General features: G+C 42.4%; 1 protein-coding gene across 3 annotated transcripts in view; it reads right to left on the bottom strand.

The window, feature by feature from the left end:
- Positions 1-27,015, bottom strand: part of TBC1D22A (TBC1 domain family member 22A) — a 162,219-nt gene that overhangs the window by 42,110 nt on the left and 93,094 nt on the right. For all 3 annotated transcript variants that reach the window (XM_070755361.1, XM_070755359.1, XM_070755360.1), the window contains exon 11: positions 17,267-17,394. In XM_070755361.1, coding sequence (XP_070611462.1) covers positions 17,267-17,394 — 128 coding nt within the window. The remainder of the gene's footprint in view (positions 1-17,266; positions 17,395-27,015) is intronic.

Raw genomic sequence — 27,015 nt, 5'->3', positions numbered from 1 at the left:
TTGTCACGATTAATTAGCGAATCAGATTCCAAATAAAAGCCTTTTCATTTGTATAGAGAAAATAGGAATAAATAAAATAGTATTCAAGAATGACTAGTATAGTCATTCTTGGGTACTAAGTAACAGTATATAAAAAGCATAATATCTGCCAATAAGCTTTGTGTTGAACATCAAGGAAACCACCTTGCTTCAACTTTAGGGAATAAAACTCATATAAATTGCTCTTCATGGGCAAGATTTGCTAGGGGACAGTCAATAGCCTTCACCATTTATTTATTTTATTTATTTAATTGGATTTGTATGCCGCCCCTCTCCGAAGACTCAGGGTGGCTCACAGCATATACAAAAACAGAATAATATAAATCGAATTAATGCTACATTAAACACAACCATTAAATCCAATTAAAAGAAAGAAAAACCTATCAAACCAATCATTCAACACTCATACTTAAAACATTCATTGATCGGGGGAAGATCTAAAAGTCCCAAGCCTGGTGGCAAAGTTGAGTTTTTAAGCTCTTTCGGAAGGCAAGGAGGGTGGGGGCACTGCAAATCTCTGGGGGAGCTGATTCCAGAGGGTTGGGGCTCCCACAGAGAAGGCTCTTCCCCTAGGTCCCACCAGCCGACGTTGATTGGTCAACGGGACCCTAAGGAGGCCAGCTCTGTGGGACCTCACCGGTCGCTGGGATTCGTGCGGCAGAAGGCAGTCTCAGAGATAATCTGGTCCTATGCCATGAAGGGCATAGTTCTTCCTTAGCTCTGATGACTTCTGAAACACTGCACTGTTCTATACCATCTCTATACCTATTTTGCACTGCATTTTGGCTGCATTCTTCCCTGGTAAGGAAAACTACAACACATAGTTTTGGGAGGAAATATCTAGAGGGTTGAGTATTCATCCCCAGCCTACCAACATGAGCTTGCTGGGAAAGATCATTAAAGCTTCTAGAGTTGAGAGTGATCAATATGATAATATGTTCATAATGAAGTTATGTTAAGGAAATTATATATCGGGAGGATGTACAGTAGTCCCTCGCTATATCGCGCTTCACCCACCATGGCTTCACTTCATCGTGGGTTTTGAAGTCAGCGTTGGCACAGATACGGCGCTTAGAAGTTTGGAAGGGCAGGACAAGCCAACCAGCCCACGGCTGGGCGAATGATGAGCGGGGCGGGGACTGAGCTCCGGCGGAGGCCCGTCCCCTCGTTCAACCCGCCTCGCCAGTGCCGAGAAGGCAGTCTTTGGAGGCGCGCTTAGTGGTTGGCAGCGGTGTGCTTGGGGTTGTAGAAAGAGCTCCTGGCAGCGCGCGAACGAGCGAGCGCGAGCAAAGAAAGGAACGCGACACGGCGGGGATTTCCAGACTGGGCTCGAGGGCAGGAGAGGAAGTGCTGGGCGGGTGGAGGGGGAAAAAAAGAAAAGAAAAGAGAGAGAGAGAGAAAAAGAACCAGCCGGGGCAGCTCACCAGGGACTTTCCAGCCGGAGCAAAGCAAAAAAGACAACGTTTGGCCGAACTGCTGCAAAGAATAGCAGTGGGTCGGGAATGCTCGGGGGCGGCGATTCTTTTGCCCCCCTCCCCTTCTTTTTCTCAGGTGCAGAGCAAGTAGTAGTGGGGGGGAAAGGTTAGCAGGCCGTTGCTCGCCTCCAGGCATCCGGAGCTGGTGGGAAGAAGGAGAAAGGGAGCAGGGAGCGTCCCCCCTAAAGTACTATCAGTCGATAAATTCCCCATCGCGGATTTCACCTAACGCGGCCGGGTCTGGAACCTAACACCAGCGATAGGTGAGGGACTACTGTACTTGTCTACAGTAAAAAAGAACATGTCTTATCCAAATGTCACCACTCATGAACAACTCAAAATGAAAAAGAAATCCCTAATGTTTAATCAGAATCATACCATTGATGCAAAAAGAAGATGGGGAATTAAAAAAAGACTGCTCTAGGAATCTATCTCTTTGCAAGAATGCTCACTATCTTGGACTTTTCTGTAACACACGGCAAATCTTAGTTTCACCCAAAGAGACCTGAAGCTGTCTGGGTTTAAAATTAATTCCTTCTTAAACCTAACAATTGTCTGAGTTTCATAGTTCATACAACACACTTCCTATCCCAATGCCTGACCCAGTTATAACACGCCATTTGTAGATGACCCAATTCAAGTGGAATTTAACACCTCTCTAGAGTATAAGGCAAAGACTTTGGGAAGAATTGGGCCATAGCTAGAGGGATTGCATGAAAACAGACAATAAACTATCCAAATTACACAGAAACAGATCTTTTAACTACTGTTACACCCAACAAAAATAACAGGAGATTCAGGGCAGAAGAAAAGCATAATTTTCAGAATTTCAAGGTGACTGTATAAGATGGCTTAAATTGATTTTTGATCTGATCTAGTACAGTGATACCTGGTCTTACAAACGCCTCATCATACAAACTTTTCGAGATACAAACCCGGGGTTTAAGATTTTTTTGCCTCTTCTTACAAACTATTTTCACCTTGCAAACCCACCGCCGCCGCTGGGATGCTCCGCCTCTGGACTTCCGTTGCCAGTGAAGGACCCGTTTTTGTGCTGCTGGGATTCCCCTGAGGCTCCCCTCCATGGGAAACCCCACCTCCGGACTTCCATGTTTTTGTGATGCTGCAGGGGAATCCCAGCAGCGCAAAAACGGGTGCTTCGCTGGCAACGGATGTCCGGAGTGGGGTTTCCCAGCAAGAGGAGCCTCACTGAAATCGCAGCATCGCAAAAACACATAGGTGGAGGTGGAGTTTCCCATGGAGGGGAACCTCATGGCAATCCCAGCAGCGCAAAAACGGGCGCTTCGGCTGGCAAAAGGGGTGAATTTTGGGCTTGCACACATTAATCGCTTTTCCATTGATTCCTATGGGAAACATTGTTTCATCTTACAAACATTTCACCTTAAGAACCTCGTCCCGGAACCAATTAAGTTTGTAAGACGAGGTATCACTGTATATCTTTTATATTCATGGGAGCAGGAAAGAGAAGAAAACATTCTTTTCCATCTTAATCCAACACCATCTGGCAAAAGTCCAAAGGACTGAGCAAAACTTCACAAGAAACTTTGAATAATCCTTTATGCAAAGGCCTAAATACCATTCTCTATACAAGCTGTATCAAACTTTTTTTCCTCTCTAAGAAAGGGAAATAAAATAGCAAACTGTGCCAAAGATCTAAATTTATTCTTGATATTTTCTGTTTTTCACATTGTTTTTCAGTACCGTTTGCCTAGGCTCTTTTAAATTAAATCAAATAGGCTTAAGCATTCAGTTCATTAAAGGAAAATGCATATTCCCTTTAGATCTGAGAATTCATCATAGTTCAGAGATAAAACTAGGGTATAAAGCATTTCAAATGGATAGTCTTGGACAGTTTTGGAAATTGAGCAAAGCACCTAATGCATAATTGCCTTTCCTAACACCTGCTACCTATTATAACTTTCCATTTGCAGCCCTTGAAGTTACAAGCAGATTCATCTTTAAATGTATAAAATGGCAGGGCAATAGCTAAAAGCTGCTTAGAAATCAAATATAAACAATGACCTTGATTTAAATATTTTAGCAAAATATCTTAAAAACAGATGTACAGCCTTCCAGAAGACTTATTCTGAACATATTAGGCGTGACTCTGAGTGCATCACCACAGAACCATCTGTCATCATCAATAAAAATCATTTAGACGGTTAACACCACAAATATCACATTGCCTTGCAAAAAGTTTATCGCTCCCCTGGATGAAATCGAACCCATTATTTCAGACTTTGCCCTCAAAAATCTCATGAATTAGTCATGAATCTAACTTGAGAGACAGAAGGGAGTATAGCAGAACGTATTATGTTATTACATTGCATCCTACCACTTCGAAAGGAAACGTTATCATGAGGCTTAATGTTATATTGATTCATAATTGCAATAAAAACCTATTGTTATATCAAGACATTTAGTTTAAAGGGTCAATTCCAAATTGCAGTAAAACATATACTACACCGATTTTCCCTTTTCTAAAATATAAAATTTCATATCCCAATAAAGGTAAAGGTTTTCCTTGCACATATGTCATTACCGTTCCCGACTCTAGGAGGCAGGGCTCATCTCCCTTTCAAAGCAAAAGAGCCAGAGCTATTCAAAGAAGTCTCCGTGGCCATGACTAAATGCCAAAGGCTCACAGAAGACTGTTACCTTCCCACTAAAGTCCACCTCTGCCATCAGGCATGGGGGAACTAAAACATCTCCCCCTTGCCCATGTTGTTTTGGTGTTTGATTGATTGTGTGCTTGTTTTTTATATATATTGGGATTGTTTTATTAATTTCTTAACTTAAAATTGTAATTGGATTGGTGGGCATTGGATTTGTCATTATGTACTGTTTTTGCCACTGTTGTGAGCCGCCCCGAGTCTGCGGAGAGGGGCGGCATATAAATCCAATAAATCTAATCTAATCTAATCTAATCTAAAGGTGGTCCCTATTTTCCTACTTGCATTTCTTACGTGCGTTCGAACTGCTATACAGTGATCCCCCGGGTATTGCACTCCCGATGATTGCGAAACGGCTATATGGCGATTTTTTAACCCGGAAGTAAAACCACCATCTGCGCATGCGCACCCTTTTTTTCTATGGGCACGCATGCGTAGATGGCGCCGGGCAGATCAGCTGCTGGGCGGCTTCCCTGGGTCTTCCCCCGTTCGCCGCTCGCCTGCCCTTCGCCCGGCCACCCGCCGTTCGCCCGCCGTTTGCCCGGCTCGCCCGCCATTCGCCGCTCGCCCGCCGTTCGCTGCCCGCCCGCCCTTCCCCCGGCCACCCGCCGTTCGCTCGCTGCTCGCCTGGCCACCCGGGTTCGTTTGGCTTCGGGACATGCCGGCGGCGACGTTTTAAAACAGCCGCGCGGTTTACCAACTGAGTCCCGAAGTCAAAGGCGAACTTCGGGACTCAGTTGGGAAGCCGCGCGGCTGCTTTAAAACGTCGCCGCCGGCATGTCCCGAAGCCAAACGAACCCGGGTGGCCGGGCGAGCAGCGAGCCCGCCCTTCGCCCGGCCACCCGCCGTTCACTCGCTGCTCGCCCGGCCACCCAGGTTCGTTTGGCTTCGGGACATGCCGGCGGCGACGTTTTAAAACAGCCGCGCGGTTTACCAACTGAGTCCCGAAGTCAAAGGCGAACATGGGCGTGGGCGGCGGGGAAACCCCAATCTTCGGCTCCTCGCTGCTGGGAAGTAAAAACACCATCTGCGCATGCGCAGATGGTGTTTTTACTTCCGCAGCGCTACTTCGCGAAAACCCGCTCGTTGCGGGGGGTCCTGGAACGGAACCCTCGCAATGATCGGGGGATCACTGTATTGGCAGAAGCTGGGACAAATAACAGGAGCTCATTCCGTTACCTGGCACTAGGGATTCTGAACTGTTGAACTTTCAATCAACAAGCTCAGCATCTTAGCCACTGAGCCACCGCACTCCTGTCAAATCCCAATATAAACTCCTTAACAACAAATATTATTCTGATTGCTTTGTAGAATTCTTTATGCATAGTGCTACTAAAGTCTAACTAACGTCAGGAGGGAAGTGTTTTTAATAGGAAAGTGAACACAAGAACAAGGAGGCACAATCTGAGGTTAGTGGGGGGCAGATCAGAAGCAACGTGAGAAAATATTATTTTACTGAAGGAGTAGTAGATGCTTGGAACAAACTTCCAGCAGACGTGATTGGCAAATCCACAGTAACGGAATTTAAACAGGCCTGGGATAAACGTATATCCATTCTAAGATAAAATGCAGGAAATACATTGGTACCTCTACTTAAGAACGCCTCTACTTAAGAACTTTTCTAGATAAGAACCGGGTGTTCAAGGTTTTTTGCCTCTTCTCAAGAGCCATTTTCTACTTAAGAACCCGAGCCCGGAAACATTTCCCAGGAAATTTGAGAGCGGCACGAAGGCCTGGCCAGTTTCCTGTAATTCCCCTTTTAATTCCGGCCATCTCGGGCTTTTCTGGGCTGCCAGAGGAGCCTTTCTGTGGCTCTTAAGGAGGCTTTGGCAGTCCAGAGCGAACAAAGCATTTTCCTTTCTCTGGGCGCTTGGAGAGGGAATAAACCTCTGCCAGCGCCCAGAGAAAAGGAACACTCCCTTCGCTCTGGGCAGCGACTGTCCGCCTCCTCTTCTTCCTCCTCCTCCCACCCAAATTCTGAACTTTTATTTCTTTCCTAATGGGTTTGCACGCATTATTTGCTTTTACATTGATTCCTATGGGAAAAATTGCTTCTACTTACAAACTTTTCTACTTAAGAACCTGGTCATGGAATGAACTAGGTTCTAGTAGAGGTACCACTGTATATAAGGGCAAACTAGATGGACCATGAGATCTTTTTCTGCCGCCAATCTTCTATGTTTCTATGTTTCCTTGGAATAATAGGACTAGTTGTTTAAGTAGTTTAAAGTACTGTAGTTCTAAATATAGCTGTTTGAAGACTATCTGAGGACAGGGTTGTTTTGAAATTAATTTAGGGGAGTGGGTTACAAGAAAATTGGTGCAAAGGAAGTAGTAAAATGGGTTTAAGTGGAAGGTACTAATTAGTTCCCCCTTTTCATGGGCTGTCAAATTCTGCCCATGCACTCATTCCAATCATATCTCAGACCTTTTGCTGGTATATTGACTTCTTACGGTGCAATTATGTCACTTGGAGAAAAAAAATATCAGAACTGCAATTGAAATAATCCTCTTGTGTTTAAGAGCCACAAGGAAGTGAATAGTAAGCACAAGAGAGAGTTAAAGAGTCCTTTCTATCATATTGTGAACAGGCTACCCATTTCTGAAACATCTTAAGTTGTGGTAGAAGAGTAAAGATCTAAAAGTTGTGACAGAAATTGAGAAAAGCAAAAGTCCAATGTTTTAAAAGCTGGTAACCCCCATCTTTAAGGATTCAACTCTAGAATCGTAATGAAAATTTGCTATGATCAACAATTTGCTATGACTACGTTGTAGCACCTAGTGCGCTGGATTATCTAATCCTACATTATTTAAATTAAATTTCAGAAGGAGAAAATGTATTATCTTCCTTAGTGAAATATACTATCTGCAAATTCCTTTGAAGTGCATATTGTTAAAATTATTTTCTGTAATAGGGGCAGACATCTGTAATTTTCTTTAAACGCTTTTGCAATGGCTGTTTCTATTGAACTACAACCTATTGCGAAGTTCCACTTCAGCACTGGAGAATAAGCATCAAGGATTCAATAGTTCTGCTATTCAAGTACACTCACACAGCTGGACAATCAACCAGTTAATTTGACTGAAGGCTTCCCTTCCACCTGACATTCCTAATATAAACTCATGATTGATAAAATAAACAAATGAACCAATGAACCTATTTTGGAGGAGGGTTTTATATAATACACAGGGTTTTTTTTTATTAGTCCCCATTTACATTAACATAGAAACATAGAAACATAGAAGTCTGACGGCAGAAAAAGACCTTATGGTCCATCTAGTCTGCCCTTATACTATTTCCTGTATTTTATCTTAGGGCAGTGGAGATTGTTTGAGGAGTGCATTGTTTGTGAATTGCCCCTTTGGATATATGGCTCGAAAGCAAGAAGAAGCCACAGCTGTTTCAAGTTTTGGTTGGATGCTTAAAGGCTTTCCCATTATAGGGTTTGCACAGTCAACCATGACAGTAAAATAAGATGATCTGAGTTTCCGCATTCCATCCTTAGTTTTTCAATGCATGATGAAAAGTATTTTATCTATAATCAAACTAATTTTTCCTTAGTAAATTTGACTTTATTCAAATTAATTCTTTCCTAAATGTAAGAAAAAAAAGGCCTAGCATTAAACACAGCACAGATATCACAGCAAATATGAACCTGCGCTGTAAAATTGTCTGATTTGTTATTAGTCAGGAAAGTGAAGAGTTCAGTATACCGACAGACACAAATACTTTTAACTCCTTTAAATTGAACTGTCATGAGCCATCTAGGTAGAAAATGCCAGACAGTCAAGAGGGAATGAAGTTTTGAACAATACAATCAAAATTATAAGAATACTTGAAAAGTAAGGATGAACCATAAGCTTGTTATACCAATGATTAAATGCATAAATAAGATTCAGTCATTTCCTGGTAAAAGGCTTGCCCCCCACCCCTCCACCCAAGGGCAGATTGTTATAAAGCAAAACTGGATGGACTAAAAAGATGGTATGTTTCAATGTTTAGTATCACTGTGTTACATTGATGTTCATTTTGTAATATTTTTTTTTTAAATAAAGTTTTTAAATTTTAAAAAAACTTTTTATTCTGTTTAGTCAAGAGCTGGTTACTTCAAATCCTTAAGGTAGACACAGTGGGTGTAAAAGAATATTGAATTCACCGGAGACTAAGTGTTCTGTCTGGGTCCCCCCAGACGCCAACACCAACCAAAAAGAGTAGCCAGACACACTGGTAAAAAGCAAAGGCAGTTTATATAATTCAAAGCAAACACAGGTAACAAAAACTGTTCTTACAGACAGGAACATTATGAAGCTTCACAGAGGTTTCACGAAGGCCAGGCAATAAAACAGGATTCTTGCTGGCAAAAACAACGCTGGAGATAAAACCCACGCCTCCCCCAAGTCTTCCAGACTTCTAGGCCACAAGCCAAGATCAGAGACACCGAGAATCGAAGCAAGGTCACAGGACTCCTAGTTGATAACTCTCCACAAGACTGTAAGGGCGGGCCTGCCTTTTCAACCCTGCTGAGGAGAACCACACCCAAACCCAGCTGTTGCCAATTCAGGGATGGAAATACCTTTCTAATTGGCCCCGTCTTTGAGCTGCACGTCGCTGACTCATGTCTATTATAGCCTGTGCGTCTTCATCCAATGACTCCAGGCTACTAGCTGGGGAAAGCACCCCCCCCCCCAGGAGTCTCAGGCTGCTCTCCCTCCTCCTCTTCCTGACGTTCTTCTCCCCCGTCTGCCTGGTCCTCCCCCTCCTGTTCACTGTCCTCCTCCTCTGGGCATGGATCCGGCAGAGATCCAGCCGGTCCCTGAGGAGCCTCAGGCTGAATCACAACACTAAGGAGTGTAGGAAATTTAAATATTGTGTGAATTCACAAATAATCATATAAAACACAGTAGTTAGTAGTCATTAGCAAGTTAGAAGAAGAAAAAAAGTACCAGCCAACAAAGGAGGAGATAGAGGGATATTAATTTTACCTTTACTGAAGAGAAAGCCAAAACTCATTGTTTTTGGATGAAAGGAGACTAAAATATGATGGACGTGCTGTTGCTAGAGTTTAAACTTTTCTTGCTTCCATATGAAATTTTCAAAGGATTCCATTTCGTTATGTAGGGATCCTTTCTGGAAGGCTTCTAAGGACTCTACAAAACTGATTTTACCTTACTTTGGAAGGGCTATGAAACAGATCCTCTAAACCAGTGGTCCCCAAACTACGGCCCGGGGGCCGGATGCGGCCCGCTGAGGCAATTTATCAGGCCCGCGGTAGCCCATGAGATTTTATCAATAGATATAATAAGCTCCCGAATCTCCTGTCAACTCACCGTGGTCTGCTGCTGAGCGAGGAGGCAGTACAGAGGCAAGGGGCAGGGATGATAGGAGGGAGAGAGAGGGGTGGGGGAGAGAGAAAGAGGGAGAGATACAAAGAGGGAGAGAGAAAGAGAATGAGTGAGAGAAAGAGAGAGGGGGACAGAGAAAGAAAAAGAGGGAGAGATAGAGAGGAAGAGAGAAAGATGGGGATAGATGGAAAGAAAGAGAGAGAGAAAAAAGAGAAAAATGAGAAAATGATGGAGAGAAAACGAGGGAGAAGAAAATGAAACAAATGAGAGAGAAGGAAGAAAAGAAAGAGGGAAGAGAGAAATGGAGAGGAAGGATGGAGGGAGGGAAGGAAGGAGAAATGGAGGGAGTTTGTTGATTTAAGTTTAAATTACTTTATTACTTAATTATTTAATTACTTCTTTATTTTAAATATTGTATTTGTTCCCATTTTGTTTTTTACTTTAAATAAGATGTGCAGTGTGCATAGGGATTTGTTCATAGGGTTTTTTTTTATAGTCCGGCCCTCCAACAGTCTGAGGGACAGTGAACTGGCCCCTTGTGTAAAAAGTTTGAGGACCCCTGCTCTAAACTGTAAGGCAAAAGGAACTGAATATGGCTGAAAGATTTGATCTCTCTTAGAGAAGAGGTTGGGTCAGTCTGGAATGAGATGCACTTCCAAGAAGACAAATGAGCAACAGAACAAATAATGATTGCTGAAAACGGCATTGTATGATAAAGAGGAATCTTATCAGGAATCGGCTGAAAGCCTGCTGACCTGGCTGGATTTGGTCAGTGATGAAATGGGCAAAAATCTGTAAAACAGAGTTCATTCTAAGAAAAGAGGAAGACATTGCCAAACACATTGGCCCTACAATCTCTTGATGCACATAGAATAATCTTGCATTTGTACAATAGGACTCGATAGGCTATAACAGTGATAGCAAACCTTTTTTTCCTTGGATGCCGAAAGAGCATAGGTTCATGCTTTTGTGCATACATGAGTGTCCACACCCATAATTCAATGCCTGGGGAGGGCGGAAACAGTTTCCCCCACCTCCAGAGGCCCTCTGGAGGTCAGAAACAGCCCATTTCCCAACATCTGGTGGGCCCAGTAGGTTCGTGTTTCGCCCTCCCCAGGCTCCAATGGCTTCCCTGGAGCCGGAAGATGGTAAAAATGACCTCCCCCTTGGAGGCTCTCTGGAAGTCAAAAATGCCCTCGCAGAGCCTCTGTTCAAGCCAAAAATCCGCTGGCCAACATACACATGCATTTTGGAGCTGACCTACGGCAATGGCTCGCGTGCCAGCAGATATGGCTCCGCGTGCCACCTGTGGCACCCGTGCCATAGGTTTGCCATAACTTTATAACCACAGATGCAATATCTGTCTTGTGTCTTGTGAGCCGCTCCAAGTCTTCGGAGAAGGGCAGCATACAAATCTAAATAACAACAACAACAACAATAACAATCTCTTCATTGGTTAGCTACCCTGGCATGTCTAAGCTGATCAGCTTAACATATGGATGGCAAGGATGAAAAATAGATAATTGCAAAGTTGTAAAATGGCATATAAAAGGAACGGACTCGTGAGACCACATTTGGAATACTGTGTTCAGTTCTGGAGACCTCACCTACAAAAAGATATTGACAAAATTGAATGGGTCCAAAGACGGGCTACAAGAATGGTGGAAGGTCTTAAGCATAAAACGTATCAGGAAAGACTTAATGAACTCAATCTGTATAGTCTGGAGGACGGAAGAAAAAGGGGGGACATGATCGAAACATTTAAATATGTTAAAGGGTTAAATTTCGACCAGTGGTGGGATTCAAAATGTTTTTACTACTGGTTCCGTGGGCATGGCTTGGTGGGCATGGCAGGGGAAGGATACTGTAAAATCTCCATTCCCTCCCTACTCCAAGGAAGGTTATGCAAAATCCCCATTTCCTCCCGATCAGCACTCCCAATACAGTGTGCGCAATCAGGAGGCAGAGAATTGATGGGGGAGGGTCCAGTCAGAGGTGATATTTACCGGTTCTCCAAACTACAAAGGAAGTAGGATGCTTGGCTGCATAGCTAGAGGTATAACAAGTAGGAAGAGGGAGATTATGATCCCGTTATATAGAGTGCTGGTGAGACCACATTTAGAGTACTGTGTTCAGTTCTGGAGACCTCACCTACAAAAAGATATTGACAAAATTGAACGGGTCCAAAGATGGGCTACAAGAATGGTGGAAGGTCTTAAGCATAAAACCTATCACGAAAGACTTAATGAACTCAATCTGTATAGTCTGGAGGACAGAAGGAAAAGGGGGGACATGATCGAAACATTTAAATATATTAAAGGGTTAAATAAGGTCCAGGAGGGAAGTGTTTTTAATAGGAAAGTGAACACAAGAACAAGGGGACACAATCTGAAGTTAGTTGGGGGAAAGATCAAAAGCAACATGAGAAAATATTATTTTACTGAAAGAGTAGTAGATCCTTGGAACAAACTTCCAGCAGACGTGGTAGATAAATCCACAGTAACTGAATTTAAACATGCCTGGGATAAACATATATCCACCCTAAGATAAAATACAGAAAATAGTATAAGGGCAGACTAGATGGATCATGAGGTCTTTTTCTGCCGTCAGTCTTCTATGTTTCTAACTACTACTTTTTATATTTATGTAACAGACTACAGCAGAATTGCCTCATGCAATCTGGGTAGTCTGATCATGAAGACAATCTTGGAAAGTTACAAGGGCTTCCAATTCCAAACTGCAAAGAGTTGGAAGGTATTTCATTTCTTGCAATGTTTTGGACCTACAGAAAGCACAATGGGTGCAGAAGGCTCATTAAGAAAGCTCCCATGAACAGAAATGTATTGGTTGGTGTTGTGATTCAGCCTGAGGCTGCTCAGGGACCAGCTGCGTCTCCGCTGGCTCCATGCCCGGAGGAGCAGGACAGCGAAGAGGAGGGGGCTGAGTTGTAGGACAGGGGGAGAGGACAGTCAGGAATGGCATAAGGAAGAACAGCATGAGAGCCCCGGGGGGAGGGAGGGGCTCTCCCCAGCCAGTAGCTTGGAGTCATTAGGGTATGACGCACAAGCTGTCATTGACATGCGACAGAGACGTTCAGAGCAACGGAAGGAGCAATTAAAGAAGTATTATCAACATTGAATTAGGAACAGCAGGGCTTGGGTGTGGTCCTCATCAGCAGGGTTTAAAAGGCAGGCAAGCCCTTGAAGCCATGTGGAGTGTTATCAGTTGGAGTTATGGTGTCTTGCTTTGTTCTCGGCGTCTCTGTTCCTGGCTTGTGGCCCAGCAGTTTGGAAGACCCGTGGGAGGTGTAGGTCTGCTATCTACAGCCTCGTCTTGGCAGCAAGAATCCTGTATTGCTGCATGGACTGTTGCCTTCGTGGATATATTTGAAGATACAGCGTTTTCCTGTTTGTAAGGACATTTTCTGTTACCTGTGTTTTTCTTGAATTTTATAAACTGCCTTTGCCTTTTACCGGTGTGTCTGGCTTCTCTTTTTGGGTTGGTCTTGGCTTCCGGAGTGACCCAGACAGAACAGTTGCGAGTAAACGTTAAGAACAAAACTAAAATGCCCAACAAAATTGCATGAAATCAATGGCCAGTGGAAGCATTTCTTTGAAGCTGAATAGAATTGAGAGGAAGTGATGCTTTATAACAGTGTTTTTCAACCAGTGTGCCGTGGAACATGGTCTGGTGTGCCGCGAGAGGGGAGAGAGCAAGAGAGAGAGAAAGAAAGCAAGAGAGAGAGAAAGAGTGAGAAAAAGAAACAAAAAAGAGAAAGAAAGAAAGATAAAGAAAGCAAGAGAGAGAGAAAAAGAAAGCGAGAGAGAGAGAGAGAAAGCAAGAGAGAGCGGGGGGAGAGAAAGAGAGAGAAAGAAAGCAAGAGAGAAAGAAAGCAAGAGAGTTTGTGTGTGTGAGAGAAAGAAAGCAAGAGAGAGAGGGAGAGAGAGAAAGAAAGAGAGAGAAGGAGAGGGAGAGAGAGAAATGTGAGAAAAAAGGGGAGGGGAAAAAAGAGATATGAGAAAATAATTGAGGCAGAGAATGAGAGGAAAGAGAGAGAAACAAAAGAGAGAGAGAGAAGTGACTCTTGATTTAAAGCATATGATAAAAAGCACCCAAAGAATAAGAGAGAGAAAAACCCCAGCCCTCACCTGTTTTTGGAAATGGTTCAAGAGTGTGTATACACACACACGGGGGGTGGGGGGCAAAATGTATAATATGTACTGTCTTAGAGTGTCATTTTGGTTGGTGGTGTGCCCCAGGATTTTGTAAATGTAAAAAATGTGCCGCAGCTCAAAAAAGGTTGAAAATCACTGCTTTATAACTTGCCTCCAAGAAGTGAAGCAGAAATACCACACCTGTAGGTGACAGATCTGAAGGCGGATGGACCAAACAACTGAAGCCACAGCTGCTAGATAGCTCAGTAATTAAAGAATAGGGGCTTAGTCTCTTCATCAACATCAAAAAAGAGACAATAAAGACTGAACAGGGCAAGAATCCATCAACAATGGAGCTATTGAAAATGGAGTTGGAAATGCTCTGCAAAGTACAAAGGAACCTGAGACAGTTGGAGTTGGAATTAGGGGTTCTTTATTCTTTCCTTTCTTTTACTTTTTGCCCTGGTTGAAATCAAACAGGGAGAAGGCCCTCTGAAAGCTTTGAATTTTCAATGGGCAATTTCATCAGTGCTAACAATGGAGCAGACTGCAACAGAATATTCATCTTGGGAGACAGAGAACGTGGTTCAGACAGCAACCCAGAAGTCAAGAACTGAATATTGACTTGTTCCATATGATTGCTATGGGCCTCCGTATTTCATTGCTTTGGCCAATAAAACAGATTGCCCAGGTAAGGTGAAAATGCTGAAAGGTATAAATAATTATGAGCCATGTCAAAACTGTGACAACGAAGATTGTAATAATAATCAAAATGTTAGCAGAAAAGAGAAAATGGATAGAAACATAGAAACATAGAAGTCTGACGGCAGAAAAAGACCTCATGGTCCATCTAGTCTGCCCTTATACTATTTTCTGTATTTTATCTTAGGATGGATATATGTTTATCCCAGGCATGTTTAAATTCAGTTACTGTGGATTTATCTACCACGTCTGCTGGAAGTTTGTTCCAAGGATCTACTACTCTTTCAGTAAAATAATATTTTCTCATGTTGCTTTTGATCTTTCCCCCAACTAACTTCAGATTGCGTCCCCTTGTTCTTGTGGACACAATCTAAAAGATTCATAACCGAGGCACACACATATTTTCCCCCTAAGTTTATGTGTATATTTTCACTGCAGAATAGCATTAATAAAGAATATGTCTACTGATCTTTCTTTTGGTTTTTTTGACTGCTGGCTAAAGTGCTATGGCTTTTCAGGAGCAAAGAAGGACATAGTTGCATAATTGCCTATAACTGTGTTCCAAACTCTATTTTACACTTTCCAAGTCTTTAGCTGATGAATGTTTTAATTGGCAATTTAAGAATGAGGGTGGGTTTTGTTTTTGTTTTTTTCCATTCCAGTGCTCGCCTTTCAACTACTTTGCATCTTTGCATCAGATTTGTATTTATTAGATTTGTATGTATTTGTATTTATTAGATTTGTATGTATTTGTATTTATTAGATTTGTATGTATTTGTATTTATTAGATTTGTATGTATTTGTATTTATTAGATTTGTATGCCGCCCCTCTCCGAAGATTTGCAGTTGACTTAACTGCAAAATTATATTTATTCTCATAATTCTTATTCTCAAGAATTATGGATAATTCTTATTATCCATTGTTAATACTGTATAAAACTGAGCCTATTTGAAACTTAAACTACAGAAAACATCTTTGTTGCTAATAGGACAAGACAGTTAGATATTTAATCAATCAAAAATAAAATTGTCAACAGCCAGGAGTAATAATTTAGATGCACCCCAAAAGTCATATTACAGAAAGTCCTCAACTTACAACTGTTTATTGAAGGTTCAAAGTTATGATGCAGTTAGAACAGTGATTTATGACTTGTCCTTGAATGTACAACTGTTGCATCAGCCCATCCATGGACATGTGGTTGGAATTCAGGCCTTTGACAGAACAGCTCATGTTGATGATCAACTGTGGCATCCTGTTAAATCACATGCTTACAATCTGCAACCTTCCCAACCAGTTTTTGATAAGGCATGTCAGTTGAGGAAGCCAGATTTAGTTATTGGCCAAAGTTTTGTTTAAAGGCATAATGTGATTTCCTTAATATCCACAGTAAAAAAAAGATCATAAAAATCAGATGATCACATAATGATCTCACTTAATGATTGCATCACTTAGCAATCAAAATTCCAGTCTCCAAACTGGTCATAAGCTGAGGAAAACTGTTTCACAGGTTTGGAAAATAATGTTTGTATGTATTCATTTGTTTATTTACTATTGAAAAGAAGTGCAACATTTGTCAAACATATAACTCTTTATGGAACTATTCTACTTCTGCCTAAAAAAATTTCAGGAGCTCCTACAAAGTTGAGGGCCTTCTACAAAGATGAGGGGGTCAAACTATTTTCCAGTGTACTAAAAGGCAACACATGAAACAATGGATGGAAACTAACCAAGAAGAAAAGCAACCTAGAACTAAGGAGAAATCTCCGAACGGTGAGAGCTGGATAGACAGTTGTCTGAAATGGTATAGGGTCGCCTGCTCAAGCAGGGGGTTGGACTAGACGACCTCCAAGGTCCCTTCCAACTCTTATCATTCTATGTCCTGTGCTCTACAAAGATTCTTTTTAGGAACTGTTGTTCAGGTCATCTGGTCAAATGGTCTGAGAGACGTTGCTATGTCACCTTGCATTTTTGTGGTCACTATTTCAGGTGAATATTCACTTATTCTGCAAGGAGTAGAGCTCACAATCAACGAACCTGTTGCTTAACTTTACATCTGAAAACATCTGATTTGGGGTATTTCAGGAGCACCTGCCAATCAGCTTTTTTCTTATTTTCCTTTTCTTATTTGGGTGGGTGCGTGGGCGGGCGGGTGGGCAGGCAGCCATAGACAGACAGATATAGACAGACAGACAGATATCTGATCTGATGGCACATGATCAATCAAGCTATGCTTTATAATATATTGAAGCAATAATATAGTATTATATATTATATACTCCACCAATAAGATACAATAATTTGTACAATAACAAGAATGTTGCCAGGAACTACCATCCACATATATTAGTTTTAGAAATGAAATATTATCTATTGGTGTCATTAATGTACACAAGGAACCAGAGTAACACTAGTATCTCTTTCCTTGAGTTATCAGCTAGGTTCTCATGATGTGGTAGGGGAGGAAGACATTGATCTAAAACAGTATCACTGACCACTTGTAAAATTATATTTTTAAGGCTTCATTAAAGACAGAGCTGACAATTACAGCCCAAGACCTAAAGCTTATTCTTTTCTATTTTTCCCTTGGAATCTACAGTATTTTCTGGTGCTTGCAACATTGGAGGTTGATATGTCCAAGCATTTAGCCACAGTATCACAAATATAATTTTGGAAGATATTGTCCTATTGAGCGCAGACAATTGCAGGGAACTGCACTGGCCAATTTTGATGTCAACATTAAAATCCTACGAACTAAACTTTTCAAGCACCCAAAATAGCAGTACTAATCAGGTTAAAATAAGTACAGGAAGGAGGAATCATGTTTCAAAACAGCCTGGGATGCTTAATTGCAGAGTTCACCTGGTATGTGTCCCAAAGCCTTATGGTACACCGCAGGGGGACTTCTCTCATCAATAAGTTATTCATCCAACGGAAAGCAAACTGAAGATATTTCACTTCATATTGTTCTATGTGTTTATGTACTTGCTCTGAAAGAAAAAAAACAGAAATAAACTATTGATGATTATTTATATAATCCTCATAAAACAGTGTAATATCATATATGTTGCCCTTATATACCTCAAAACTGGTTCAGAAAATCCTCGATCCCTCTTATTCTGGAATATAAGCAGGAACTAGGATTTTAAGACTTTGTTCCGGTATTAAACAAATGTCGACTAATGCAACAGTAATGTATTACTAAACTCTTATTTCATAAACACAATTACATAATTACACATCTTATTAATTAAATTTATACGCTGCCCACCTAACTATTGAACTATTGACTGGGGAAAGTGTAAAAACCTGCACTGAGCAATTAACAAGAATCCCAACAAGGATTTTTAACATCTCCCTGCAACTGGTTAAAATCCCACCATGCTTGAAAACAGTCACACTTATCCCAGTTCCAAAGAAAGCAGTCATCAACAGCCTAAATAACTATAGAGCCATTGCATTGACGATTATTATTATTATTATTATTATTATTATTATTATTATTATTATTTAAATTTGTATGCCGCCCCTCTCCGCAGACTCGGGGCAGCTCACAGCAGTGACAAAAACAATATACATTGACAAATCTAATAATTCAAAATCTAAAATAACACTTGTACATTTAAAAATCTAAAAGCAAAGAACCCCAATATAAAAAAAACATACATACAGTCATATCATGCACTAAAACTACATAGGGGGAGATGTCTCAGTTCTCTCACGCTTGACAACAGAGGTGGGTTTTAAGGAGTTTACGAAAGGTAAGGAGGGTAGGGGCAGTTCTAATCTCTAGAGGGAGCTGATTCCAGACGGCCAGGGCCGCCACAGAGAAGGCTCTTCCCCTGGGTCCCGCCAAGCGACATTGTTTAGTTGACGAGACCTGGAGAAGACCAACTCTGTGGGACCTGACCGGTCGCTGGGATTCGTGCGGCAGAAGGTGGTCTCGCAGATATCCTGGTCCGGTGCAATGAAGGGCTTTATAGGTAATAACCAACACTTTGAATTGTGACCGGAAACTGATCGGCAACCAATGCAGACTGCGGAGTGTTGGAGCCCATGATTGGTCTCGCAGCTGCATTCTGCACAATCTGAAGTTTCCAAACATTCTTCAAAGATAGCCCCATGTATAGTGATGAAGTGCTGGGAGAGACTGGTCCTACAATACCTCAGGTCCTGACTTCCACCAAATTTCGATCAACACCAGTTTGTTTAGAGAAGCAACAGGTCAACAGGAGCCACAATCGCCATGGCTCTACATATTCTACCTTGAGAAATCTGGGAATTATGTCAGAATGCTTTTTAGAGACTATACCTGGGTCCTCTCACAATACTAGACAACACAGTATCAACAGTAGAGACCTTCAAATTTCTAGGTTCTATCATATCTCAAGACCTAAAATGGTCACCTAACATCAAAGTATCATCAAAAAAGCACAACAAAGAATGTTCTTTCTGCGCCAGCTCAGGAAGCTCAAACTGCCCAAGGAGCTGCTGATACAGTTCTACAGAGGAATCATTGAGTCGGTCATCTGCACCTCTATAACTGTCTGGTTTGGTGCTGCAACCCAACAGGATCGACACAGACTTCAGAGGATCATCAGAACTGCAGAAAAAACAATTGCTGCCAACCTGCCTTCCATTGAGGACCTGTATACTGCACGAGTCAAAAGGAGGGCGGGGAAAATATTTACTGACCCCTCACATCCTGGACACAAATTGTTTCAACTCCTACCCTCAAAACGTCACTACAGAGCACTGCGCACCAAGACAACTAGACACAAGAACAGTTTTCCCCCCAACACCATCATTCTACTAAACAAATAATTCCCTCAACACTGTCAGACTTTCTACTAAATCTGCACTTCTATTCTACTAGTTTTTCTCATCATTCCTATCACCCATTTCCTCCCATGTTGACTGTATGACTGTAACTTGTTGCTTATATCCTAAGATTTTTATTAATATTGCTTCTTCATTGCTTATTGACCCCTATGACAATCATTAAGTGTTGTACCACATGATTCTTGACAAATGTATATTTTATTTTATGTACGCTGAGAGCATATGCACCAAGACAAATTCCTTGTGTGTCCAATCACACTTGGCCAATAAAAATTCTATTCTATTCTATTCTATTCTATTCTTTAATACCATCATACCAGATGTTCTCATTGAAAAGCTGACGGGTTTGAATTTCCCTCCCCACACTTGTGCCTGGATCAAAGACTTCATGGCAGATCGACCACAAACAATAAGGGCTGGGTCCTTTACATTTTTCACGCTGAAGCTCAGTACAGGGGCCTCTCAGGGCTGCGTGCTCAGCTTCTACATGTACTCACTATATACACACACGACTGCATATTGTCTGATCCATCCAACATCGTAATAAAGTTGCAGGCGACGCAGCGGTGCTGGGTCTTATAACCAGAGGGGACAATTCAGCATACAGGGAAGAAGTCCAGAAGCTATCCACAGGGTGTTCAAAAAACAACCTACATCTAAACACAAGCAAGGCAAAGAAGACGGTGCTAGATTTCCGTAAGCAAAAAGAGGAACCTGCCCCACTGTTTATCAAGGGAGCTGTGTGGAGAAGGTTTCCTCTTTTAAATTCTTAGGAGTGCTCATTAGTCAAGACCTCATCTGGAAAAACAAGACGTCCCTGGTGATTAGCAAGGCTCAACAGAGACTTCATTTCCTTAGAGTCCTGCAGGAAAAACGGCTGATGACTTCTTTCTATTGGTCCACAATAGAAAGTGTCCTCACATTTATTTATTTATTTATTTATTCATTCATTCATTCATTCATTCATTCATTCATTCATTCAATTTTTATGCCGCCCTTCCCCTTAGACTCAGGGTGGCTTACAACACATTAGCAATAGCACTTTTTAACAAAGCCAGCATATTGCCCCCACAATCCGGGTCCTCACTTTACCCACCTCGGAAGGATGGAAGGCTGAGTCAACCTTGAGCCGGTGATGAGATTTGAACCGCTGACCTACAGATCTACAGTCAGCTTCAGTGGCCTGCAGTACAGCACTCTACCTGCTGCACCACCCCGGCTCTTATACATACTGTATAACAGTATGGTAAACTGGTTTAACCGTCGCAGTCAGGAAGGCACTACAGAGAGTGATTAATACGGCACAAAAAAACATTGGTTGCCCTCTAACACCACTGGATGACATCACCAGGTCTCACTATTTCAGCAGAGTAAAAGAAGATAGTTAGGGATGATTCACATCCTGGCCAGTGTCTCTTTTACTTTTACCATCAGGCAGAAGACACCAAAGTCAATTGCACAAACAGATTTAAAAACAGCTTCTACCCATGGGCTGTCAGACTCCTAAACACAAGTGTTGTGGTTGGCTCTGGGCCAGCTCCTGCAACGGGGAATTTGAATGTTGGCTTAGGAGAGTCCTCAGGTTCCCAGAGACTTGTCTTACTGCCATCAGTTTCTGACAGTGAGTATTGGATTTGTATTGTTGCTTGGTGTGAGCCGCTCCGAGTCTAAGGAGAGGGGCAGCATTCAAATCGAATCGAATCGAATCGAATCGAATCAAATCAAATCAAATCAAATCAAATCAAATCAAATCAAATCAAATCAAATCAAATCAAATCAAATCAAATCAAATCAAATCAAATCAAATCAAATCAAATCAAATCAAATCAAATCAAATCAAATCAAATCAAATCAAATCAAATCAAATCAAATCAAATCAAATCAAATCAAATCAAATCAAATCAAATCAAATCAAATCAATAAATTCATTGCCAAGGTCAGATGCTGGGGGAGAAGAAGAATCAGATAGAGAGATGGATGCAAGCAGCCCATTAGTTAATGACTCCATTAGTGGACCATTGGACTTGGACTCGGAGGATCGGTGGATAGATGCCAGAATGCGCAGTCTCATGGCTAGAAGGCACCAACTGCACAATATCATCGGAGATAAGGAAGAACACCTGTAGCTGAGGCAATTAGGCTAATGGGGTTGCTGATAAATTACAAACGTTGCAGAGAGCACATGTGGGAGTTTATCCATTTGGAGAAGGATACGTCGTGCTTGCTCTGTTCCTGGACTTTCACAGACTTTTTTGGGATATTTCACAGCTAAGTAAATCTTGTGGATTCACTCGAAGAGGTGGCTGTAACGCTCTCACAGCTGCTCTTATCTGCTCTGTTTGTTTTTGTCTCTCACAGCTTTCAAGGACGGTTATCTGTGTGTAAGCTAATTTGTGCAGTTTAAAGTGTGTGTGCACAGCTTTATTTTGGATAAACGGCTCTTCTGTTTACTTTACAACAGTGCGTGTGTTTGAATTTACATTTCTGACTTAATTGAGACTCGTAACGTGAAACCCGGCACAACACAATATAGCACCATAAACAGATTAATAGGACAAATTTCACTGATGCCAGTGTAGTGTGTAATATGCATACACCATGATATAATATCATACACCAAAGTAAAATACATGGTGCACAGAATATGACATACATTTGGAAACATACAGTGGTACCTCATGATACAAACCCCTTGTCTTACAAACAACCCGAGATACGAACCCGGGGTTCAGAAATTTTTTGCCTCTTCTTATGAACTTTTTCCTTCTTACGAACCCGCTGCCGCCGAGAAGCCCCGCCGCCTGGCTGTCGTCTTTTAAAACAGCCGGGGGCTTCTCAGCGTCCTCCTGAACCCGAACGCCAAACCCGAACTTCCGGGTTCTGCGTTCGGGAGGCCGTCGAGAAGCCCCCCGTCTGTTTCAAAAGACGACAGCCGGGCGGCGGGGCTTCTCGGCGGCCTCCCGAACACCAAACCCGGAAGTTCGGCAAATGTTCGGGTTCGGGAGGCCGCTGAGAAGCCCCGCCGCCCGGCTGTCACCTTTTAAAACAGCCGGGGGGCTTCTCGCAGTCCTCCTGAATGCCGAACCCGGAAGTTCGGGTTTGGCGTTCGGGTTCAGGAGGACACTGAGAAGCCCCCTCCCCCGGCTGTTTCAAAAGGTGATAGCCAGGCGGCGGGTTTTTTTGCGGGGGGGGTTTCCGTTGCACGGATTAATTGATCTTACATTGTTTCCTATGGGAAACAATGTTTCGTCTTACGAACTTTTCGTCTTACGAACCTCCCCCGGGAACCAATTATGTTCGTAAGACGAGGTATTACTGTACAACTAGTTTTTCCTTCCCTAACTATTTGTATAAGGATTATTCTTATATTATTCATGTTGTCTTGTATTCTTGTATGGATTGCACCAGTAGAGGCTAAACAAACTTTGTGATATACATGACATACAATGACAATAAAGGCTTTAAACTATTACTCAAGAAAAAAGTTTGTCACTGAATGTCTTTGTTATACATAGGTTATATGAGATATAACATTTATCTTCTATTAGAAGATAAGATGCCATCAGTAAAAACCAAATATTACTGATTAATAAATCTGCATTACTCTTAATTTAAATGTTATTGTAAGTTAATTAAAGCTTTACTCATGATTAAAACAAATAGGCAGCAACTTCCACTTATTAATATAACAATTATCAGAAAACCATGTGGATAATGAAACCTGCAAACTAAGCAACTTAAATGTTTCAAATTTATTTTTAAAGCAAAACAAAAAAGAAAAACATTGAATTGGGTTTTTCTTTATTACTTTTTAACATGATGAAAAATGTAGAATTAAATGCAAAGCTTTTAATTGTCATTCATTTGATAATATATGAACAGACAAAAGAAAATGCACAAGCTGAAAAGATTCATTCCACTTTTTTCATAAGTAATTGTGAGCAGATGTTACTTCACTGATAAAGGTAATTTGGTTGGCAATAATTCTAAATTTAAATTTTCCATTTCATTGGAAGTAAGTATGCAGATGTAATAAATGACTTGGCAGATGTAATTATTGCCATCTTTCAGACTTAGAATTTTTCCAAAGATACATATGCAGCAGTTTGCAACAATAAAATTATGCTAAATGTTCAAGAAATAATAGCACTTGTATCAGAATGAACAAACACAAGTGATTTTATTTTAACAGTCTTCTCAGCACTTTTACATCTTATATAAAACCACTGAAAATGTTTAAAGCAGGGCATCTATTTTTTTAAAAGAATGGTTAGAAATACATCATTTATATAATAGATTTACTGTTTGGGTTTAAGAGGTAATGTGTTTATACAAGTGCATGATATGTCTTACAAACAATTCAAATAATGTCTCTATAATTTATCCTTAAACAGACTATGTGAAAAAACTCATACTAAGAACATTGTATTCACTAGATCAAATACAGTGGTACCTCGTCTTACGAACGCCTCTTCATATTTTATTTTATTTATTTATTACTTAGATTTGTATGCCGCCCCTCTCAGAAGACTCGGGGCGGCTCACAACACGTGGAAACAAATCATAAATAATCTAAACAGATTTAAAAATATTTAACGATTTAAAAAAGACCCCATATACTAACAGACATACACTCAGGCATACCATATGTAAATCAAACATGCCCAGGGGAAGATGTTTCAGTTCCCCCATGCCTGACGGCAAAGGTGGGTTTTAAGGAGTTTTCGGAAGGCAGGAAGAGTAGGGGCAGTCCTAATCTCCGGGGGGAGTTGGTTCCAGAGGGCCGGTGCCGCCACAGAGAAGGCTCTTCCCCTGGGGCCCGCCAACCGACATTGTTTAGTTGACGGGACCCGGAGAAGGCCCACTCTGTGGGACCTAATCGGGCGCTGGGATTCGTGCGGCAGCAGGCGGTCTCGGAGATATTCTGGTCCAGTGCCATGAAGGGCTTTAAAGGTCATAACCAACACTTTGAATTGTGACCGGAAACTGATCGGCAGCCAATGCAGACTGCGGAGTGATGGTGAAACATGGGCATACCTAGGTAAGCCCATGACTGCTCTCGCAGCTGCATTCTGCACGATCTGAAGTTTCCGAACACTTTTCAGAGGTAGCCCCATGTAGAGAGCATTACAGTAGTCGAACCTCGAGGTGATGAGGGCATGAGTGACTGTGAGTAATGAGTCCCGGTCCAGATAGGGATATGAACCTTTCAAGATACGAACTGGGCGTTCAAGATTTTTTTTGCCTCTTCTCATTAACTATTTTCATCTTATGAACCCTCGCTTCTCTCTCGGCTGCTGCAGATGAAACAGCGTGTTAGAGGAACTCTCCGCAGCCGTCCCATCCTGCTGCCCAAATCCCCCTTGCCTACTGCTTCCTTCGCCCAATCTTGCTTCCAAAATCACGTCTCCAGCCGCCTCAATTTCCCTTCATTTGGTCCTCTATTCCCCACTTCCCCTCGCTGCCTGTCTCCACTCTGTTTGCCTTCATTTGGTCCTCCATTCCTCTCTATGTGTCATCCAGCTTTCATAGAGGGTTTCTAATCTTTCTTCTTCCCCATTCTTCATGAAAGCTGGAGGACACATAGAGAGCAAACGGGAAAGAGGAGAGCTTATAAGCCCTCTGTGAAAGCTGGAGGACACATGGAGAGCAAACTGGAAAGAGGAGAGCTTATAAACCCTCCGTGAAAGCTGGAGGACAGAGCAACGAAGGAAGTGAAGGAAGCTCTCCTCTTCCCCATTTGCTTTCCATATGTCCTCCAGCTTTCACAGAGGGTTTCTAAGCTCTCCTCTTCCCCATTTGCTCTCCATATGTCCTCCAGCTTTCATGAAGGGTTTCTAAGCTCTCATCATCCCCGTTTGCTTTCTATGTGTCCTCCAGCTTTCATGAAGGGTTTCTAAGCTCTCCTCATCCCCATTTGCTTTCCATATGTCCTCCAGCTTTCACGGAGGGTTTCTAAGCTCTCCTCATCCCCATTTGCTCTCCATCTGTCCTCCAGCTTTCACGGAGGGTTTCTAAGCTCTCCTCATCCCCATTTGCTCTCCATCTGTCCTCCAGCTTTCACGGAGGGTTTCTAAGCTCTCCTCATCCCCATTTGCTCTCCATATGTCCTCCAGCTTTCAAGAAGGGTTTCTAAGCTCTCCTCATCCCCATTTGCTCTCCATATGTCCTCCAGCTTTCACGGAGGGTTTATAAGCTCTCCTCTTCCCAATTGCTCTCCATATGTCCTCCAGCTTTCATGAAGGGTTTCTAAGCTCTCCTCATCCCCATTTGCTCTCCATATGTCCTCCAGCTTTCATGGAGGGTTTATAAGCTCTCCTCTTCCCAATTGCTCTCCATATGTCCTCCAGCTTTCACGGAGGGTTTCTAAGCTCTCCTCATCCCCATTTGCTCTCCCTATGTCCTCCAGCTTTCATGGAGGGTTTATAAGCTCTCCTCATCCCCGTTTGCTTTCTATGTGTCCTCCAGCTTTCATGAAGGGTTTCTAAGCTCTCCTCATCCCCATATGCTTTCCATATGTCCTCCAGCTTTCACGGAGGGTTTCTAAGCTCTCCTCATCCCCATTTGCTCTCCATATGTCCTCCAGCTTTCATGAAGGGTTTCTAAGCTCTCCTCATCCCCGTTTGCTTTCTATGTGTCCTCCAGCTTTCATGAAGGGTTTCTAAGCTCTCCTCATCCCCATATGCTTTCCATATGTCCTCCAGCTTTCACGGAGGGTTTCTAAGCTCTCCTCATCCCCATTTGCTCTCCATATGTCCTCCAGCTTTCATGAAGGGTTTATAAGCTCTCCTCATCCCCGTTTGCTCTCCATATGTCCTCCAGCTTTCATGAAGGGTTTATAAGCTCTCCTCATCCCCATTTGCTTTCTATGTGTCCTCCAGCTTTCACGGAGGGTTTATAAGCTCTCCTCTTCCCCGTTTGCTTTCTATGTGTCCTCCAGCTTTCATGAAGGGTTTATAAGCTCTCCTCTTCCCAATTGCTCTCCATGTGTCCTCCAGCTTTCACGGAGGGTTTCTAAGCTCTCCTCATCCCCATTTGCTCTCCATATGTCCTCCAGCTTTCATGAAGGGTTTATAAGCTCTCCTCATCCCCGTTTGCTCTCCATATGTCCTCCAGCTTTCATGAAGGGTTTCTAAGCTCTCCTCATCCCCATTTGCTTTCTATGTGTCCTCCAGCTTTCACGGAGGGTTTATAAGCTCTCCTCTTCCCCGTTTGCTTTCTATGTGTCCTCCAGCTTTCATGAAGGGTTTATAAGCTCTCCTCTTCCCAATTGCTCTCCATGTGTCCTCCAGCTTTCACGGAGGGTTTCTAAGCTCTCCTCTTCCCAATTGCTCTCCATGTGTCCTCCAGCTTTCACGGAGGGTTTCTAAGCTTTCCTCTTCCCCGTTTGCTCTCCATGTGTCCTGCAGCCCTGTTCCAATCATCCTGTCCCTCAGATACCCCCCATTTTTGTTTTGTTTTGCTTCCCTTCATTCCTTCCTGTCCTTTCCCCACATGTGTCTATATGAGTGAGCACATGTGTGTGTGTTTGTGTATGTGTGTGTAAGAGGACTGGATGCACTGCCCAAGGGTCCAAAGGTTTTGTTCCAGCCAGGAGAGCAGGGAGGGAAACCCACCAAATAGCAGAGTTATCCAGTGTTGGACCATTCACAACTTCTGGTGGCAAGCTGGTTCACTGATTAATTGTTCTCACTATCCGGAAATTTATCCTTAGTTCTCGGTTGCTTCTCTCCTTGATCAATTTCCACCCGTTACTTCTTGTCCTGCCT

Source organism: Erythrolamprus reginae, chromosome 6 (genome assembly GCF_031021105.1).
Source record: "Erythrolamprus reginae isolate rEryReg1 chromosome 6, rEryReg1.hap1, whole genome shotgun sequence".
In the NCBI taxonomy this organism is placed as follows: domain Eukaryota; kingdom Metazoa; phylum Chordata; class Lepidosauria; order Squamata; family Dipsadidae; genus Erythrolamprus; species Erythrolamprus reginae.
This window is presented reverse-complemented; position numbering and strand designations above follow the sequence as displayed.